The sequence below is a fragment of the Triturus cristatus genome, chromosome 10 (assembly GCF_964204655.1).
Source record: "Triturus cristatus chromosome 10, aTriCri1.1, whole genome shotgun sequence".
NCBI lineage: Eukaryota > Metazoa > Chordata > Amphibia > Caudata > Salamandridae > Triturus > Triturus cristatus.
The window spans coordinates 559,877,477-559,897,133 of NC_140593.1; the positions used below are offsets into that span (position 1 = coordinate 559,877,477).

At 42.8% G+C, this 19,657-nt stretch overlaps 1 protein-coding gene across 1 annotated transcript in view; it reads left to right on the top strand.

Moving 5' to 3' along the window:
• Positions 1-19,657, top strand: part of LOC146789729 (chymotrypsin-like elastase family member 1) — a 127,803-nt gene that overhangs the window by 77,183 nt on the left and 30,963 nt on the right. Inside the window, exon 5 of the mRNA XM_085632060.1 lies at positions 4,038-4,174. Within this exon, the coding sequence (XP_085488186.1) occupies positions 4,038-4,174 (137 nt within the window). The remainder of the gene's footprint in view (positions 1-4,037; positions 4,175-19,657) is intronic.

Sequence of the window (19,657 nt, forward strand, 5' to 3'; positions counted from 1 at the left end):
AAAGTGAATTGCATGCTTTAGCCTTACGGTACAGTCTACTTTCAATTTTGTTGTTGTGTATGTAGAGTTCTACATCTAGAAATGAAATGTTCGTCTTGCTGTGTTCCATGGTGAATTTGATGTTGCATTCATTATTATTGAGAAATTCAAAAAAACTAAAGAGTTTAGAGTTGGTCCCTGTCCAAATCATGATACAATCGTCTATGTATCGACCCCAAAACAGAATTGAGTCATTCCATTTGGCACCCAATGGGCCCCAGATTCTCGTCTCCTCGTACCAACCCATGAAAAGATTGGCATACGAGGGAGAAAATCTGGAGCCCATTGCTACTCCCTGTGTTTGTCTATACCACTGTTTCTTAAAGAGGAACACATTGTTATCCAGTATTAGCTCTACCATTTCGATTAGCATCTCTGTGTGGTTCCAAGAACTAGCAGCCCTTCTATTTAACATCCTCTTAACTGCTCTTATGCCAATGTCCCTTTTGATACTGGTGTAAAGAGCTGTTACATCCAGTGTGACCATAGTCATGTTTTCATCCCAGTTTAAATCAGCCAAAGTGCTCAAAATGTGTTTCGTGTCCCTTATATATGAAGCTAAGTTGGTTACTAGAGGCTTCAAAAATATATCCACATATTCCGATATCCTCTCTGTGGGACCACCTATGCCTGATATTATAGGTCTTCCAGGTGGGAAAGGAAGGTTTTTGTGTACTTTTGGTACGGTGTAAATGCAGGGATATCTTGGTCGGTCAACCTTTAAATAGGTGAACTCATTCTCATCAAGTAGTCCCTGTTCTTGCCATCTTTTTAGATGAGTATTGATATATTTGGTTAGTGTCCAGATTGGATTGCCTGTTATGGTCTCATAACACGTTACAATTTTACTGTATACAACTAGTACGTGTGCTAAGGATTGCTTTCATAACTCTCACATTTTACGCCATGTATGACAACAAATTTGCTTGCTGCCTTGCGTGTGATGGTTTAGTAATGTGCTCCTGGAATAATATATGTGGGGTGGGGGTAAGATCTCAGGATGCGATATTAACCCTCTGGAATGTAGCACCATGACTTTAATAGTGAATCAACCATCTGCTGTAGGTTTTAAGTGCTTCTGCTGTGTAAATATTACTAATAAGACACAGTCCTCCCTTAGGGCGCCTGTGTGGTGTTATTACATGTTTTTGCATGTGATTAGTGGCATGGTAGATGGTGTGATAAAATAGCAATCTTGATGGTTGCTTGTATTATATTAATTTAAGTGCATATTGTATTTACACAAGTGTTTTGGATTTATCACGTGAACATACCAAAAATGTATGAGAAGTACAGTAAGATGTGAAGGGAAAATATTGGAGCAGTAACATTGGGTAAGGTTTTAAAACATTGGGCATGATTTAGATCTCGGCAGACAGGCCACTCCATCACAGTGGTGACGGATATCCGTCCGCCGAAATATAAATCCCATTATATTCTATGGGATTTATGTTTCAGCGGATGGGATATCCATTACCGTTGTGATGGAGCAACCCGTCCGCCGAGATCTAAATGAGGCCCATAATCTTGATTAGATTAGCAGTATGTAGAACTCTAGAATAAGGTTGATTGTTTTTAACCCTCTGTTTTGGGGATTATGAGTAAATTAGGTGATCCCATATTTATGGTTGAGATTAGCTGGAGTTTAGCATGTTTACTGTGGTATTCAGCAGTCAGGAAAGGAGTTTAAGGAACCGTCGAGGGGTAATTGTTAAGCACTCTTAGATGTGCTTCAAAAACACTGCCATATGCTCTGTACAGTGTGACCAAACATTCTATAGACCATATGTGATCCCTTTATGGTTGCTGGCCACATTTTGGGGATGTTTAGGAGAGGCAGAGGCAGATGTGGTTTATTAGGGTGGTTCTGGCAGCAGTAGTGCCCTGAGCAGGTAAGTGCAGTGGGGCCGGGCGGGGGTAGGGGTGGGGGGTGGTGAAAGTGACAAACGACGGGTTAGGGAATGTTAAATAAATAAATCCACTAACCTTTCACTCGCCGCATCGCCGACTCGACGGTGCGGCGAGCGCAAGGTTAGTGGTTTTATTAATTTATTTATTTTACATTACCTATCCCATCATTTGTCACTTTCACTCCCAGCCCCCGCCCACCTCACCACACTTACCTGCACGGGCTGCCACTGTCTAGCAGTGTTTGATAAGGTGTGAGTGGTAGTGTGTATATTTTGGGAAATGACCAGTGGATAAATAAGGAGGGGGTTAGAGTCACTGGTGCCGTGGAAGGCATTATGCGTAAGGATGCCTTGAAACAGAAAGCGTTTAGGTTAGTCTATATGCAACTCAGTTGGTTTTTCCCTTTAACGTAGAAATACCACATTTTTCGAAAACTAAACTTCACTATTTATATCCGCATAGTTTACAGTTCCACTAACATGTTTCAACTGGAAACTGTACACCCAATTACATTCCGGCCCTTAATAGGCTCGTTAGACTTACATTATCATACCATACATCGAATTACATGAAGCAAGTTCATGCCATATGCGTTCCTTAATGTTATTTACAACATTGACAAAAGTAGTATGTTACCTTCTATGACCTTGAAACACACAAGCGTAATTGATCCACGATTTATCTTCACTTTTGGTGAACATTAGACCTGATGTACTAAGCCTTGTCCATAAAACTTTGGATGACAATTCTACACCAACAGGTTTTGTACAGCGGATTGGTTCTCTGTAGACTTCCATATTTTACTTGTGCATGGTAAAAATGAAAAAATGGCATAACCTTAAATTCCCAAACTGAAAACATATACACCAACCTGGTATTGCACATTTCTCCATGGCCTTGAGCTACAGGTCTTTATGCTTGACTGTCTTCAAAAGGATTCCGTGAAGAAGGCGTCTGACTATGGTTGCTACTTGGCAGGGTTGTATGTGTTGGTTGTAGGCACTGTGTCTTTAAGGTTGATTGTTTGAAAATAAGTTGCCTAACTTGTGGGAGAGCTCTTGGAATTTGATAAGAGAATACTAGTTTTGTAATATTCCCCAAGGATCATAACATGCATACTAAGTTCTACAGCTCCCTCTCACCTGGAAAAAATGCACCTAAAACAATACAACTACCCCTGCTGCCCCCTATACCGCACCTTCCACAGCCTGTAGAAGAGCATGGACATCTTAAGGATTTTGGGGGCCCTGGGCCAAACATATTTTGGGGGCCCCTGTACGGACTAGCTTTGAATTTATGATCCAATTTCAGCTCTTTCATGTCCTCTTTGTTCTGTTCTCTGACAGCGCTCAGGCACAATCCTCCAAATTCTAAATGTGTTTACATCTAATAGTCAGGGATAGTGACGTGTTTTCAATATTATAACCCAGCGGCAGCTCATTAATTTACTGCAAATAACCTCCGTGAGTGACGCCCTCTCATTTCTTATATGTGAGGTCCTGTTTTGATCTAAAAAAAAACAGTTTTTTAATGGATGTTGCATGAAATATAAACACATTTCTTTGTAACATGTCTGTAATAGACTTTTTAACATCACCCACATTAAAAATAAATTAAAAGAAAACGGTATATAAAAAATTCTGTTTTGGAATAATCCAAGGTCATCAGGGCAGACTGTGTGTAGAAATGAGCTGGCTCTATCAGGGGCCCCCCTAAAAGGCTGTGGCTTTGTCCACCATAAAACACAGCCTGTTGGTTCCCAAAGCCATGTACACCCCCCAAAATTCCAAGTACCTGCAAGTCCCTATGTTAAATGAATGTGTATTCCTGTATAGTGTGACGCAAACTTCACTGGACATTAGCATCAAAAGATTTGAACATATAATAAATAAATACAATGCCTATTGGCTTTGTCAATGCATACTCCACTCATCGAATCGGCAGCCCCTTTTGTCTATTATCAGTTATACGTTTTCCAAGAGACCAAAGAATACTACAGTCATTCCTTTTCCTTTGTCTAGTTATAGTGACTACTTTCCCGCATACCTCAATAAATCTCTGTATTGCATTGCTCTGATTTTTTTCAGGTATGACATTGCCTTGCTTCAGATGAGTTCCCCCGCCTACAATAACGGCTATATTGCAATAGCTCAGTTACCGGCTAAGAACATCAAGTTGTCCAATGGTTATCCCTGCTATGTCACTGGATGGGGAACGACCGATCGTAAGTGTTATAAAATATTCTCTCTTTTGCAGAGTTGTTGAGTATCTTAGAGAGAAACACTGTGCAGAGTTTACATCAGACATGGCACTTAGGGTAGGTAAAGTGCTTGGTGGGAAACATCGGAAAGTGAGGAGAAGGGAGGATAGCAAACAATACAAGACAACACACATGGTTCATGAAGTCCTCAGAGTGGTCATGATATAGTTTGCCCATGTTATATCTTCTTTCGATGGCCGTGGTGTCAGGGAGACCATCAAGTAGGAGAAGGTGTTTTTGGAGGGGCATATTGAGAGTGCAAAGGGCAGGAGGGATTTCAGATCAAGATTGAAAGAAGTCCAATGGAGACGAGTCAGGAGAAAAGTGATCTCAACTGTGAGGTTGGCACAGGAGGAGATGGGCATTGTTTGGCTCTGCTGTGTTTCAATCAGAGGGTGTGGGTGGGGATGTGATTTATTTTAGTCTGTGCAAGGTTGGTAGGTGGCACTGCCCTTTGTGAATTTGAATGCAGCCATAGGGAACGGGCACAAGGACATTTGTCCATTACAAACTAGCTTGTCTAACGCTGGTAATAGTAAATAAAGGTTGCCCTGGGAAAGCTGAAGACAGTGTAGATAGTGAAGATAAAGGTTTCTTCAAGAGTTGGAAAGAGTTGAGATGGAAGGCTTGTGCATTAATCGATTTTTGACAGTGTTGAAGGTCTGTTGAACGATTTTGTAGATGACGTGGTAGCAGCTCGAGGGGATGGTGTTTCAGGTGACAAAGAGATTGAGTTGCATTTTGTTGTGGAACAAAATCTCAAATATGTGTCTAGGGGAAGAGTCGAGACAACACAGTGGGAGACAAAATGGTGGTTGGATCAGTATCAGCTGGTGGTCTTTCAAAGTGGTTTGGTGTTGATGCCTACCCCAAATTAAACTAAGTGAGTGAAGTTGGTTGACCCAACATTCTCCAGGATAACTTGAGGTCATCCTCTCCTTCACTGAGAACATTGTGAAAAAACGGGGAACAGATTGCACATAGATTTGCTGAAAAAGAGTCATAGTTTCTGAAGGAGCACTCATGAAATATGACAATACTTTCATGATATGCAAAAATCTCCAGGGCCATCCCAGTGATGTTGGAGCTCCCTACAGAAAACCTGTGAAAAATTGTAACGAATTGTAACAAGAATCTACAAAAGTACTACAGATAGTTCAGAACATACAATTTCAGATGACCTCTCATTTGTCATAGTATTCTTCTTCACCTCATACACTTAGCTTCCTTTCATTGTTCCATCTTGCCCCCACAACGGAGATTATCTCTCAGGTGCCAAGCTGATTACAGTAGTGATGTGACTCAGGTTGTGGAAAACTATCAGACTCTGATAGCAAACAGGTTACACCACTATTACCAACAGAGTATTGTTTTTTTACAGCGATTGTGTGATCAAATATCAGTTTTAAGAATTTATGTGAAAATTTAATCATTTTGTTAATTGTGGAAATGCACCCGTTTTGCTGTCTATTGCAACCTTTTCTTTTAGGTAAACTTAACTCAATTCCCCAAAACAAAAGCGTGCAATTTCCGTCAACAACTCATTTATTTTTTCCCCGATAGATACCATTTTCTTTTTTTGTGCCTAAACATCTGTTTGACATTTTCATCCAGTGCTCAAATATATAACTGCCACACATAAATGGGTTCTGCCTGCCATGTGGTCCAATGTATCACCGTCACATACAATGGTCGTCCTTGAAAGACAAATCATTAATACTATTGTACCAGGGCTAACATTACACCAAGGGTTCGCATCATGCCATGAATGCCCACAATATGCCAGGAATTATTGTCATTATGCATTTAATGAAGGTGTGGAATCCATGAAGCCATGAATGGCCATACAGTATCAATAGTTACTGCAATTATGCCATAGGCAGTATTACACCATGTATGTGTGTGCATGCACGCGTGCTCGCTCACTCACTCACTCACTCACTCACTCACTCACTCACTCACTCACTCACTCACTCACTCACTCACTCACTCACTCTCACTCACCCTCACTCACCCTCACTCACCCTCACTCACCCTCACTCACCCTCACTCACCCTCACTCACCCTCACTCACCCTCACTCACCCTCACTCACCCTCACTCACCCTCACTCACCCTCACTCACCCTCACCCTCACTCACCCTCACTCACCCTCACTCACACACTCTTACTCTCTCTCTCACTCTCCCTTACTCCAATCACAATGAATGTTCGCTCAGGGACTGGGACTGGCTTTGGAGTACTGATGTGCAGCTTTGTAATGGAGCTGTGGACCCTGATTTCGGGCCACAGCTCACTAACAATACAAGACAAAGAGCATAAACTATGTATTTGTAATTAACATAGGATTTTCTTCCACCTCATCATGCATGCACAACTTGAGTGCAATACTTTCAGTAGAAGTTTGATGGCATGGAATTACTGTAATTCTTCAGAGCATTCACCTTGATCATACCCTGAAGGGTCATGTTCGTGCTATATAAAACTCTGCCAATAAATAAATAGCTGCAAAATGATGCACACTCTGAATATTAAATCCAGAATACCGAGGCATGCAAATATTGAAGACAAAATATGGAATCCAACTTATTGAAAGGCAAGTATAGATTTTCTACACCTAACTCCCCATATATATATCTTTGTGATATATAGATATATATATTACCTACTGGCGGTCGCCAGTAGGTAGTTATAGTTAGGACCACGTTTCCATAGGAAATCCGCAACATTCTATTTTGAATAACTTTGGCGCCGGTCGACGAATCCTCGCGAATTTTTCAAAATAGGTGGGGCGCTACGCTCCGCTCCTACCCTGAAAGTCTCGGGGGGATTCGTCAAGCGGGGGCTGAGATAAAAGGGGGGTCCCAAAACGCGTTTTTCCCATGCATTTTTCCATAGGACCTTTAGACACAGCTACAGCCCGAACGGCTGAACAGAATTACTTGAAATTTGGCAGAGAGGTAGCCATAAGGTCAAGGAAGTGCCTTTTGCAGGTCTGGTGTAAATCTGTTCAGTATTTCCTGAGAAAATAGCATTTAAAAGCATATATATATGTGGGCGGAGCCTAACCACACATCTCATCCTGAGATCTGATTGGCTGTCAGCACTTCATCCAAGAAGTGTTGGCAGCCATCTTGGGACCAATATACATGATAGCACCTCATTAAAAAGCATTGCAGTTAATAGAAGGTTTTAAGACTTTAGTTACATTATAAATCATTTGTTGATGGTACCATACTCATTTTAGGAATTGTGGTATGTTCTAAGGTGATTTCACCATGTGAAAAAGCCTTCTGCTGGGATATCATGATTGAGAGAAAAATATTTTCTCATGCTTTTACCACAGAGGTTTGGAAGGTGATCTATAAACTAAACTGAGAGCTTATTTTCTGTAAATTCACATTATCTTTCTCAGTCATGTGAGAATGAAGTCTGACATTCTCAGTAAAACATGTACATCCAACAAGGGCAGAGACTGTCAGTTGATTCCTTTGTGTTCTACTGCAGCTTCCCAGAGTGTTCCAAAGAACTACTAGAGCGCTAACAGTCCTACCTATGATAAACGTATGGCACACCTGAAGCCATCTTGCTTGGAATAAAGTGGTAACTCTTAAAACATTTAATTTCAAAAGGAACAAAATGAGGGGGTTCATTTTTCCATAAAAAGTATGATTAGTGCTGCAGAAAGAAAAATTAGGGCACATTTTGAGTGACTTCTCAAATCCTCTTCTATTTCATTAAAAAATTCTGACATGCAGACTGAAACATGCACTTTCAATACCAGCAGCAGTTTTCCCTGGTGAGCAGTAGCTTTACTACAGTGATCTAATGAGCAAAAAGAGTGCTAACATTCTGAATTTATGGCAAATGTGTGACACATCTGAATGCCTTCTTGATGGAATCAAAGTAAAAAAATGAAAGTATTTCCTACTGAGGAGACTGCAGTAAATGAGGAAATTAGGAAACTTCATAACAAATAAGTCTCCCAAGATGGCCACCAGAGACAAAAGAGCCCAAATGTAGCCCAAATATCACCCAGATGTAGCCCAAGTATAGCCCAATGACAGAATGTCCCAGAATGTTCTTAAAAACAACTAGAGCGCTTACTGTCTTCATTATGACAAAAGTATGGCACACCTGAAGCCATCTTGATTGGAATAAACTGGTAACACTTAAAACATTTAATTTAAAAAGGAACACAATGAGGGGGTTCATTTTGCCATAGAAATTATGATTAATGCTGAAGAAAGAAAATGAGGGCACATTTTGAGTGACTTCTCAAATCCTCTTCTATTTCATTAAAAAATTCTGACATGCAGACTGAAACATGCACTTTTAATACCAGGAGCAGACTTCCATGGTGAACAGTAGTTTTACTACAGTGATCTAATGAGCAACTAGAGTGCTAACATTCAGAATTTATGGCAAATGTGTGACATATCTGAATACCTTCATGATGGAATCAACGTAAAAAACTGAAAGCATTTCCTACTGAGGAGACTGCAGTACATGAGGAAATTAGGAAACTTCATAACAAATAAATCTCCCAAGATGGCCACCGGAGACAAAAGAGCCCAAATGTAGCCCAAAATCACCCAGATGTAGCCCAAATATAGCCCAATGACAGAAGTGTGCAAAACACTTATTATTTAGTGTTTTTGCAGTGTTATATAGTGCAGACTTGTCAGGTATTGGAGTGCTTTACATGAGCATTGGTTACATCACACAAGCACAAATTCATGTTGGTTGTAGACATGGGGAGACTAAGTGATTTGACCAGAATCACAGAATGTCGAGCTGAAGCAGAAACTTCAACCTGGTTCCCCAGTTGCAAAGTCTGCAGTTCTGGAAGTAACACCACATCCTCTCCCCTAAGTGCAACATTTAATCAAGTGGTCAACTGGATAAAAAAAACATAAAGATAACAAATAATTTAAAAGTGCTTTGTCGCTATTTGAAAACTCAGACAAAATGTCCTTATTTTAGTCTTTTAGAGCACTAACCATAATTTTGATGCCAATAAGACCCTCTCATATATGTAATTTCTAAAGGAAATGCTCTAGGTATTACAGTTTTGATTACATCAAGATGATGTCAGGCGTTCCACACTTTTGTAATAAATATAGAATGTTAGCAATCTAGTTGTTCATTGGGATACTGTTGAGAGGCAAAGGCCAGGGGCACGGACTCTGAAAATTGAAGGCAGGTAGGAGAGTGCAAAGGCAACAATTGAACCACACTGAGCAGGCAGGAAGGGCCGTGGAAGCACAACAGACTATGGAGGGCAGTGGAAAGGGGGGCAGGGGCAACAAACCAACAATACAGGACTTGCAAGAGAGGCTGTTGGAGGGAAGATCTATTACGGGTCAAGGAAGCTAGAGGCGGTCCCCAGAGCCCCGGGAGCCACCACAGAACTGAGCAGGAGAGTGAGTCAGGGACAAAAGGGGCACCTTAATTTGAGCCGGGGTGCCTAGGAACGCTTGCTCCAAAAATGAAGAAAACAGACATATGAGACATGGAATTGGTGGCAGAATACAATGGCAGTTTAATGAGAAGATACAACTTCAAAGAAACCGCAGAATAGAGACATAAAGTACAAAATACAGAATCCAGATAATCATACAGCTGTCATGATATTCTCTGTATCTTAATTAATGTACTGACAGAGAGAGAGAGAAAACACATCTATAAATGCATCATGAGAAACAAGTTACACCAAGGAAAATGTTACCTAGGAACACTCACGTTTACTCTTAGAGCAAGCATTCCTGCAATTACAATACAAAATCTTTTAAATGCAAAAGTAAAGAGAACAATGGTTAAACATAACATGACATTTCATATAGGTAAAATAGAATAAGATACTTCAAGCAAAGCAGAGCAAGACATTTTAAGCAAAGGAAGACAAGAGCTCCCAGCTCTTGGGGAAAACCTGCACAGCCTGTTAACCTACATACAGACGGCGAGGTAGTCCGTCGATATCTGTGGGTGCTCCCTTTTTATATCATTTTGTGGGCTCCTTTGCACGCTACATCTACCTACGTATGCTACCCAAAAGCTTCGTCTGCAGATTTTACCAGACATTTCGTCATATACCCACTTAATGCTGACAATGGACTGGGTGAAAAGGTCAGTCTCTCAGGCCAATCGCTTATCGTAAGTTCCATAGAGCAAGCAGAAAATAATGGGTATTGTACGGGAATTCAATATATTCATGTACAAAATCTCCTCAGTTCTCCTAACTTGACGCTCTGCGGTTATCACTTCCTTAAAAGCGGGAAACCTGCCCAGGAAGCAAGTACCAGTCCAGGATGCAGCCTACTGTATGTCGACAGCTTCAGTGGGATGTTGAACTTTGATACCGAGCACGGAGCACTCGGGTAGGGTGGGGGCTACTAGTTTGGAGCAGAAGGCCTCGCAGACCTGCCTTCAGACTGCTATACACTAAAATTGCAGAGCTATGGTCAATTTAACAAAGAGGCCTACATATTGAACAGAAGGGCCTACACAGGGGTTTTATGCTGGCTGAGTGGTAAGGATGTCTCAGGATAATTATATAGCAACACAGGACCCGCTGGTCAATTTAATACGGCCTACAAATGCGGCTGGCAGGGCAAGGACAAGGGTCTCATACTTCAGGTGTGGACAGAACGGGCCAGGGGCCCCCTGTGATACAAAATCTACCCTCCTTCAAGGCTGTGGCAATGTAATAGACCATTGTGGGCAGAAGGAAGAGGCAATGGTAGTACAACCATACATGCCAACAGACCCGATTCAGCCAGGAAACGTCCAATGTTTTTAAGCTCAAATGGGCTTTATTTGATCTGTCGCCTGTCTACAATATCCTCTTTTTCAATGTAACTCAAAGGGGAAAATCAATACCCCAGTTTTTTTTCAAAATCTCCCTCTTACCAAGTTCAAAATGTTCGCAAGTATGGTACATTGGATCATGGAAGGAAATGGGATAGGGACATGGACTTGGATAACAGAGGACAAGAGGGGCATGGAGAGGTGCACCAAACTGACCCTGCAGGGCAGGCATCAGGGTTTGCAGCAGCACAATACACCACACAGGGCATGCAGGACAGGAGTGCAGCACAACAATCCATAGAAAGCAAGAGGGAGGGGACAGGACCATGCACATGGACAACAGAGAACAGAGGGGCAAGATGCAATGGTAGCTAGCTGACCATAATGGACAGACAGGAGAGAAAGCTGCAGCATTACAGACCATAAAGGGCAGTAGGGACGGATCAGGGGCATTACAATGGAACAGACAAGCCAGGAGGGAGGGAGTAGGGGTCTTCACATGTAAACAGAGGGCTGGGGGCAAGGGGGCAGGGCAGGAGCAGCAAGATAGCCATGGAGGTCAGGCAGGATGGGCACTAGAAGCAAGACACACCATGAAGAGCAACAGTGAGACTGTGATGGCATACACACAGACCATGGAGGGAAGGTGGGAGGGGGTCAGGGGCAGCTAACTGACCACACAGGGAAGGTGGGAGGGGCCATGGCAGCACAGAAGACCAATGGCTATGATGGGCAAGAAGGAGGGTGCAGGGGCATGCACAAAGGACGATGGAGGATAGAAGGGAGGGTCAGGACCTGTGCACAGACAAGAAAGTTCAGGGGAAGGGAGCTCACAACAGACCACACGGGGCACGCAGGAGGAGCAGTTGCAGCACAACAGACCAGGGAGGGCAGAAGGGTGTGGCAGTACAATGGACCATGTAGGACAGGAGGAAGAGGATAGGGGCATGGCATGTGGACAGGCAGGGTGGAGGTGGCAGGGACAGGTTACAGTCATCTGACAATGCTAGGCAGGTGGGAGGGGAGTGGCAGCTCAACAGAACACTCAGAGTAGATAGGAGTGGCAGGTCCATGGGACATGGTGGACAAAAAGGATGGAGCAGGGGCATGCACAAAGACATCGGAGGGCAGGGGGAAGGAGAATAGGGGCAGCAAGCTAAGCACAGAGTTTAAGCAGGAGGTCAATGATGGGGCATAGAATTGGGCAATGGAGGGCAGGAGGAGTGGACTGGTACATCATACTAAATTGAGGGCAGTGGCAGCACATCAGACCATGCATGGCAGGAGGGAGGAGGCTATTCCATGGATTCACACAACAGAGGATAGGGAGGAGGGGGATGGGGCAGCAAGCTAACTGTTCAGAGAAGGCGGGTATTAGGAACTTTATTGTTTTTAAAACATTGAGTCTGTGCGAACTACTTAAAATATGAACAAGTATGCAGCATAATCTCACTTTTATTCAGGAAGAAGAGGACGTTTGTGACTGTGACTCCGGGCTCACTTGGCAGAAACACCCCCTGACCCTCCACCCCCTATCGCAAAATGTAATGCCCGTGAAAAGGGTAGGTGAACACAGTGTTATATAGAACATAGTCCTGAGAGCACGATTGAAAATGAAAACTAGATATAGTGTATGGTATAAACTATGCACCAAAAAGTGTGATATAAGATGAACCGGGCGTGAAATATAATATGCAATACATTGTGCGCAATAACAGATTCATTGGAGAGCGCGAGATAGCACAGGCACTAGCGTGTGATATGCGATATGCGCCTTGGAGTGTAATATGCACAGGGCAGTGTTGTGTAACCTAACTAGTCTCTAAAGTTGTAATATAAAATATGTGCTGGGGAGTGTAACGTTGCATATGCACTGTGACACAGATATGGATCGCAGATTGTAATATGTATGGCATAGCACTGTGCGTTATAACATAGGCATCGAGGAAGGCACGTTAGATGGGGCAATATAACCCGTGCGAAGACAAGTGTGGCATGACATATTCACGGGGTGGTGTTACAGTGCACATGGGCTAGAGAGTGTCATAGCATATGCACTAGCTAGTGGAATACAACACAGAGGTGTGTGGCACTCGGCAGGCAATGGTGGGTGTAACACAGCATTGGGCTCTGTCAGGAGCGCGCTGTGACTCTCAAGTGATGTTCATCCCCTTTCCAGAGAGTAAAATAAAAAGTATTACACATCCGGCAGTGGATGTGTGTTTTATTAACCGTGAGGGGGGTTTCTTGCATAGTTTTGGTCGAATTTTTGTCGAATCCCCTTTGAATGGCTTGGTGTGCATGTGTAATAAATGTGCCCAATAGCTACCCATGTTTGTATAAATAAACGACAAGGGTGTCTACCGGGATTAGGCACGGTAGGGCATCAGACATGTCAGAGCTTCACTAGTAGTGTAAATACATTCCACGTGGATTCATTGCATGCATAGTCGCCTTTTAATGAATATCCCGCAAATCGTCATGGTGATAGGTACGTACGGTTTGTCCAGCATGTCCTAGGTGTGTCTATAAATAAATATTTTTTTAAAATAATAAAAAACAGTGGCCGGCCCTAAGGATTGGGGTCAAAAAAATATAATTAGGAGACAGGCCCTGGGGGATGGGGTCATCAGGGCCAATAAATTAGAATAAGAAGGGGAACCACACAGCCCCCCTTCTTAAAAAATTAAAATAAATAAAAGACTGGCATCGTGCCGGAGGCCATGCCCCCTCCGTGCAGCACTCTGCAAACGCGCCCCCAACAGGCATCTCCAGTATGCGCCAGGGAGCTGCGCTGCAGACAGGTGTTCTGAGGCCAAGCCCCTTTTTACACCTCTCTGCAACGCAGCTCTGTGGCGCTTACTGGAGGTACCTAGTGGTCTAGTTTGACCCTAGGGACCCTTAGGATTCAAGGGGACTTAATCTCTCAACTTAGAACAGCCACAGGGCGCGTTTACACAGTGGTGAAGGGAGGGGACGGGGCCTGAGGTGACGTGTGCAAACACGCACTATGGCACGTTTTAAATTGGGGATATAATTTCCCTTCAATACTGAGGGCCCCTGGGGGCTAACTAGCCCACCAAGTGCTCCCAGTAAGCGCCACTGAGCTGCATTGCAAGGAGGTGGTCCAGGCCGTGCCACTTTTTACACCTCTCTGCAACACAGCTCTGTGGCATTTACTGGAGGTACCTAGTGGGCTAGTTGGACCCTAGGGACCCTCAGGATTCAAATGAACTTAATCTCCCAACTAAAAATGGACACAGGGCGTGTTTACACAGTGGTGAAGGGAGGGGACGGGGCCTGAGTTAACGTGTGCAAAAACGCCCTGTCGCCTGTTTTAAGAGGTAGTTTTAATCCCCATGCCCTATTATGTACTAGGGGCTTACAGAGGAGGTCATGCTAATCACAGGGGGACCCCAACGCATAATGTTCCCTAGTGTATGTAGGTGTTTTCACTGTATTCTAAGTGTCTTTTAACATAGCACTGGCTCTAGGACTGGCTAGTCAGACTCAGTTACCACCAGTATCCGTCTGAAAAAGTTGAGGGTACAGGATGATTTTGCAACAAGGCTTCTTTCTGCTCTTCTTTTTGTTCTTTCTGCACGTTATCCTTCTTCCTGCACTTATCTTCGTATTTGAGGACTTCTGTTGCTTCTTTCTGCACTTCTTTTGTTTCTTTCTGTGCATTTTTTCTTCTTTCTTCACATGTCCTATCTCTGTAGGCATAGTTAGAAATTAGCATTTAAAAAACCTTGCAAATTCACTGAAAAAACCATGGGTTTCACACACGTTATAGTTAGGAATTAGCATTTAAAAAACCTTAGAAATTCAATGAAAAAACCAAAGGTTTCACACATGTTATAGTTAGCTGGACATTTCACTCGTAAAAAACCATTGAAATTCCCCCGTTATAGTTAGTTCAGCTAACTATAACTCGCGCGCCCGCAATGCACTGCTGATGACGTCACATATTACATCACTCATGACATGGTCAGTGACATCACTCATGACATCACTGATGACATCTCAAATGACATCATCCTTGTGATAGAGTGGCAGACCTCCTCTCACCCTAATATAACCTTTGATACACACATTCAAAAATAGAGACTAAAATTTTCAAAACAATGGACATACCAATACCAGTTACAACAACCTCTTCAGTAATTCTAAGATCCACATACACATACACTCATTCACCAACAGTCCTATACAGTCACTCATACATGTACTCACTCATCATATGTACTCATGCACCTATACATCCTGTTACACAATGCCACTCATCCATAGAGTTACTCACACACATAGTCACTCATGCTAATAAAGAATCAAACATACATTTACTTGCATATACAGTTATACACACACCACCACACTTACTTCTACGGAAACTTACACATACTTAGTCTTTTAAACAATCACTTATAGAAACACATACTTATTCATACAGGAACTCTTTCAATCTCTCACTCTCACATATACTCACATATATACACCAATAGTCACATATACTAGTTTAAAACATATGTAGTTACTCATAAAGACACTATTGAGACAGTCATTCACTCACTAACACACCCATACACACACTCATCCACCCATACAGTCCTGCACACATGCTGTGTTCAACACATACAAACAGTGAGTCACTCATTCATGCACCTATGCACTACGTAATACCCCCCACCAAACCATGCAGACACTCAGACTGATACTCAAAAAACCAACTAATAACCTATATAGACACCCATGTAGCTACTCACCAACCCATGCAGCCACTTATACACAAAGTGAGAGACTGATACAGATATTTACATATTTAAACATTACTCACTAAGCCATGTATTCACTATGATACACTTAATCAGTCAGTTACACAATCAATTTTTCAAAAACAAATCATCCATTTAGACACTTATATACCCATTTATTCTTCCATCGACCTTGAGATATACATATATAAAACATATTTAATTTTCAGAAAAACACACATTCACTGGATGATGTCATCAGTGATGTCATCAGTGATGTCATTTGAGATGTCATCAGTGATGTCATGAGTGATGTCACTGACCATGTCATGAGTGATGTAATATGTGACGTCATCAGCAGTGCATTGCGGGCGCGCGAGTTATAGTTAGCTGAACTAACTATAACGGGGGAATTTCAATGGTTTTTTACGAGTGAAATGTCCAGCTAACTATAACATGTGTGAAACCTTTGGTTTTTTCATTGAATTTCTAAGGTTTTTTAAATGCTAATTCCTAACTATAACGTGTGTGAAACCCATGGTTTTTTCAGTGAATATATATATATATTCACTGAAAAAACCATAGGTTTCACACATGTTATAGTTAGCGGAAATTTTACTGATAAAAAACCAATGAAATTCCCCCGTTATAGTTAGTGCAGGCAACTATAACTCACGCGACCGCAATCCTCTGCTGATGCTAATACTGTATTTAGACACTTATTTGCCCATGTCTTCTTCCATACATTTTTAGCTATACATATATTACAAATATTTTTTTTTCATAAAGACACATATGTCATCAGCAGAAGATTGCGGTCGCGTGAGTTATAGTTGCCTGCACTAACTATAACGGGGGAATTTCATTGGTTTTTTATCAGTAAAATTTCCGCTAACTATAACATGTGTGAAACCTATGGTTTTTTCAGTGAATTTGCAAGGTTTTTTAAATGCTAATTCCTAACTATAACGTGTGTGAAACCTATGGTTTTTTCAGTGAATTTGTACGGTTTTTTAAATGCTAAGTTACTTTACGCCATTCGTGGCGTGCGCGCCCACTTAACGCAGTTCGTTCCGTGCGCGCACGGTGCGCTTCGCGCACCGTGCGCGCACAGTGAGCACGCGGTGCGCTTCGCGCACCGCGCACCGCGCGCCCACTTTACGCAGTTAGTGCCGTGCACGCACGGTGGGCACGCGGTGCGCTACGCGCACCGCGTGCCCACGTTACGCTAGATGGGCCATGTACGCACGATGCGCTTCGCGCACCGTGCGCACTTGGAGGACATATGATGCACTTCGTTTTGAAAGGTAATATTTTAAATTTTCGTATGTTTTAGAAGCCATGCACAAATGGTGCCCTTCGGGCACCGTTTCCACACGGGGTGGAGAGAGTGTGGATAATTTTTTATTTTATTTTTTTTTTTTTAAATATTTTAGTTTATCTCAGTTTGAATAAGCCATGCACAATTGGTGACCTGCGGGCACCAATTGTACACGGGGTGGAGAGAGTGGGGATATTTTTGAAAAAATTTTTACGGTAAGCGTAATCGGCGAATTTACCGAAAAAAAAAAAAATCAGTTTTTGGTCTTGGGGGATCTTTGGGGACTCCCTCAACGTGGCTATGTGTGTGGGAGCTGTCTAAACAGCCCCTTTACATGTTTTTGGGCTTTATATTTTAGAAATCACTCTCAGTGCGAGAGAGAAAATGGCGGCCGCCGCTTCCTGGTTTCGGCCGATTCGAATGTTTACTAAGATCTAAGAGCCAATCAGAATCGCGCTCGCGCACGCCACCGTACGCGTACGGTAAGCGTACCGTAAGCGCACCGTAAGCTGGCTCAGATATATATATTGATTTAAAGGCTATTTTCTCAGAATCTACTGAACAGATTTACACCAAACCTACAAAAGGCACTTCCTTGACCTGAGGACTACCTCTCTGCCAAATTTCTAGTAATTCTGTTCAGCCGTTCGGGCTGTAGCCCTGTCTAAAGGTCCTATGGAAAAATGCATGGAAAAAACGCGTTTTGGGACCCCCCTTTTATCTCAGCCCCCGCTTGACGAATCCCCCCGAGACTTTCAGGGTAGGAGCGGAGCGTAGCGCCCCACCTATTTTGAAAAATTCGCGAGGATTCGTCGACCGGCGCCAAAGTTATTCAAAATAGAATGTTGCGGATTTCCTATGGAAACGTGGTCCTAACTATAACTACCTACTGGCGACCGCCAGTAGGTAATATATATATATCCACAGGAAAACTGCTCTCACAGTAAGGCGCCTCACACGAAGTAAATTTTTACCATCTTTATTCAGGCAGGCAGCAGCAAACGGGTAATGTCTTCCCAAGTGAAAGTCTTTCAAAAATAAAAAGCCATGTTGCCAAACGCATTTCTGGAAATCTTTTTCCCTTGTTCACTGGCTGGCCTCGGGGGAAGGAACAGCTGTTGGCCTTAGTGTGAGAGCAGTTTTCCTGTGGATATATATATATATATATATATATATATATATATATATATATATATATATATATATATATACACACATATACACATATACGTATATATATTCACTGAAAAAACAAAGGTTACAGGGACGTTGTAGTTATAGACCACCAACTCCCCAGGGCTTTTTAAAAAATATTAGGCAAGGGGCGCGCAGACCCCTGCAGGGCTTGGGAAATGCCACCTCCCCGGGGTTATTTGTTAAATTTAGTGGGGGCTGGTGGACCCGCAGGCCCCAGGGACCACCACCTCCCTGAGGCCAATTCCTTTTTTTCTTTTTTTTTTTAAAAGAGGGAAGGGGCCACGTGCAGCCCTCAGAGCATGTTTCCTACTGATTTTGGAGACAGGGTCTTGATGCCTAGGAATACGATTGCATCTCCACCAAACAAAGAAGCACTTACTTCTTTAAAGTACAAAACATCCAAGTGTGTTTTCCCTGCAGTTTCACTTTGTAAAGATATCTGGTGAAGACTCTTGAGGAAAAATCACATTGGCAAATTTACAGACACACAAGGTCACTGGAGACATTTCATCGGCGTCCCTTACGCAGCTGTAGTGCAGGAGATGCACTATACATTTACCCAGCCAAGGTATCACTTACTAATTTGCCAGTAGAAAGTACTCCAGTTGGGTAGAGGCATTGCACAAAACTGTGGTGTATTCTTGGATAAATACGCTGGGGAGGATTCATTCTGGCACGATGCTCATTTCACAGGAATAAAACCTCAAGGGGAAGTACTTACAGATACAAACAAAGCAGGTGCCTGAATTGAAGCTCAGCTTCGGTAAGGTACTAATCATCCTAACTTCGTACGCATGGCCAAGGCACAGCAAGTGTGTTTTCTCTGCATTTCCACTGAAAAGTTACCTGTAATCCTTGATGGAGGTGTTTGCATGCTTGCTTTTATTGAGCACAAAATCTCATGTAGTGTGATGAGGTGGTTCTTTCTAATCATCTGCTGTTGAGACCGGAGATCGTGTTCTAAACTTTTAAAAAACCAGAAGTATGTAAACTTGCCTACAAGTCCCACCTCTTTGGAACCGCCCCATATACATTAGTGGTATGCTACATCTTCCTGCCCTTTTCCCAGAATGATGCACAGCTGGCGATGCAGCGTGCAAAGTAAATAGTTTTATTTATTTATTCATTTATTTACCTTACTAATTTCTGCCCTCTGTCGGAGTCCACTACTACCCCACATTGCTCCTCCCCCCGCCCCATCCCACCGCCCCGCAGCACTCCCTGTGCGAGCCGCCACTGCTCCCAGTGAGACTGGGAGCCTGCTGTCTCTAACCTGGCAATGCAGCTCGGGTTGGAGACAGCTTTAGTGCTCATGACTGTTTCGCTGGCCTCACACAGCTGGCCAAACCATCATGCGCACTGAAGG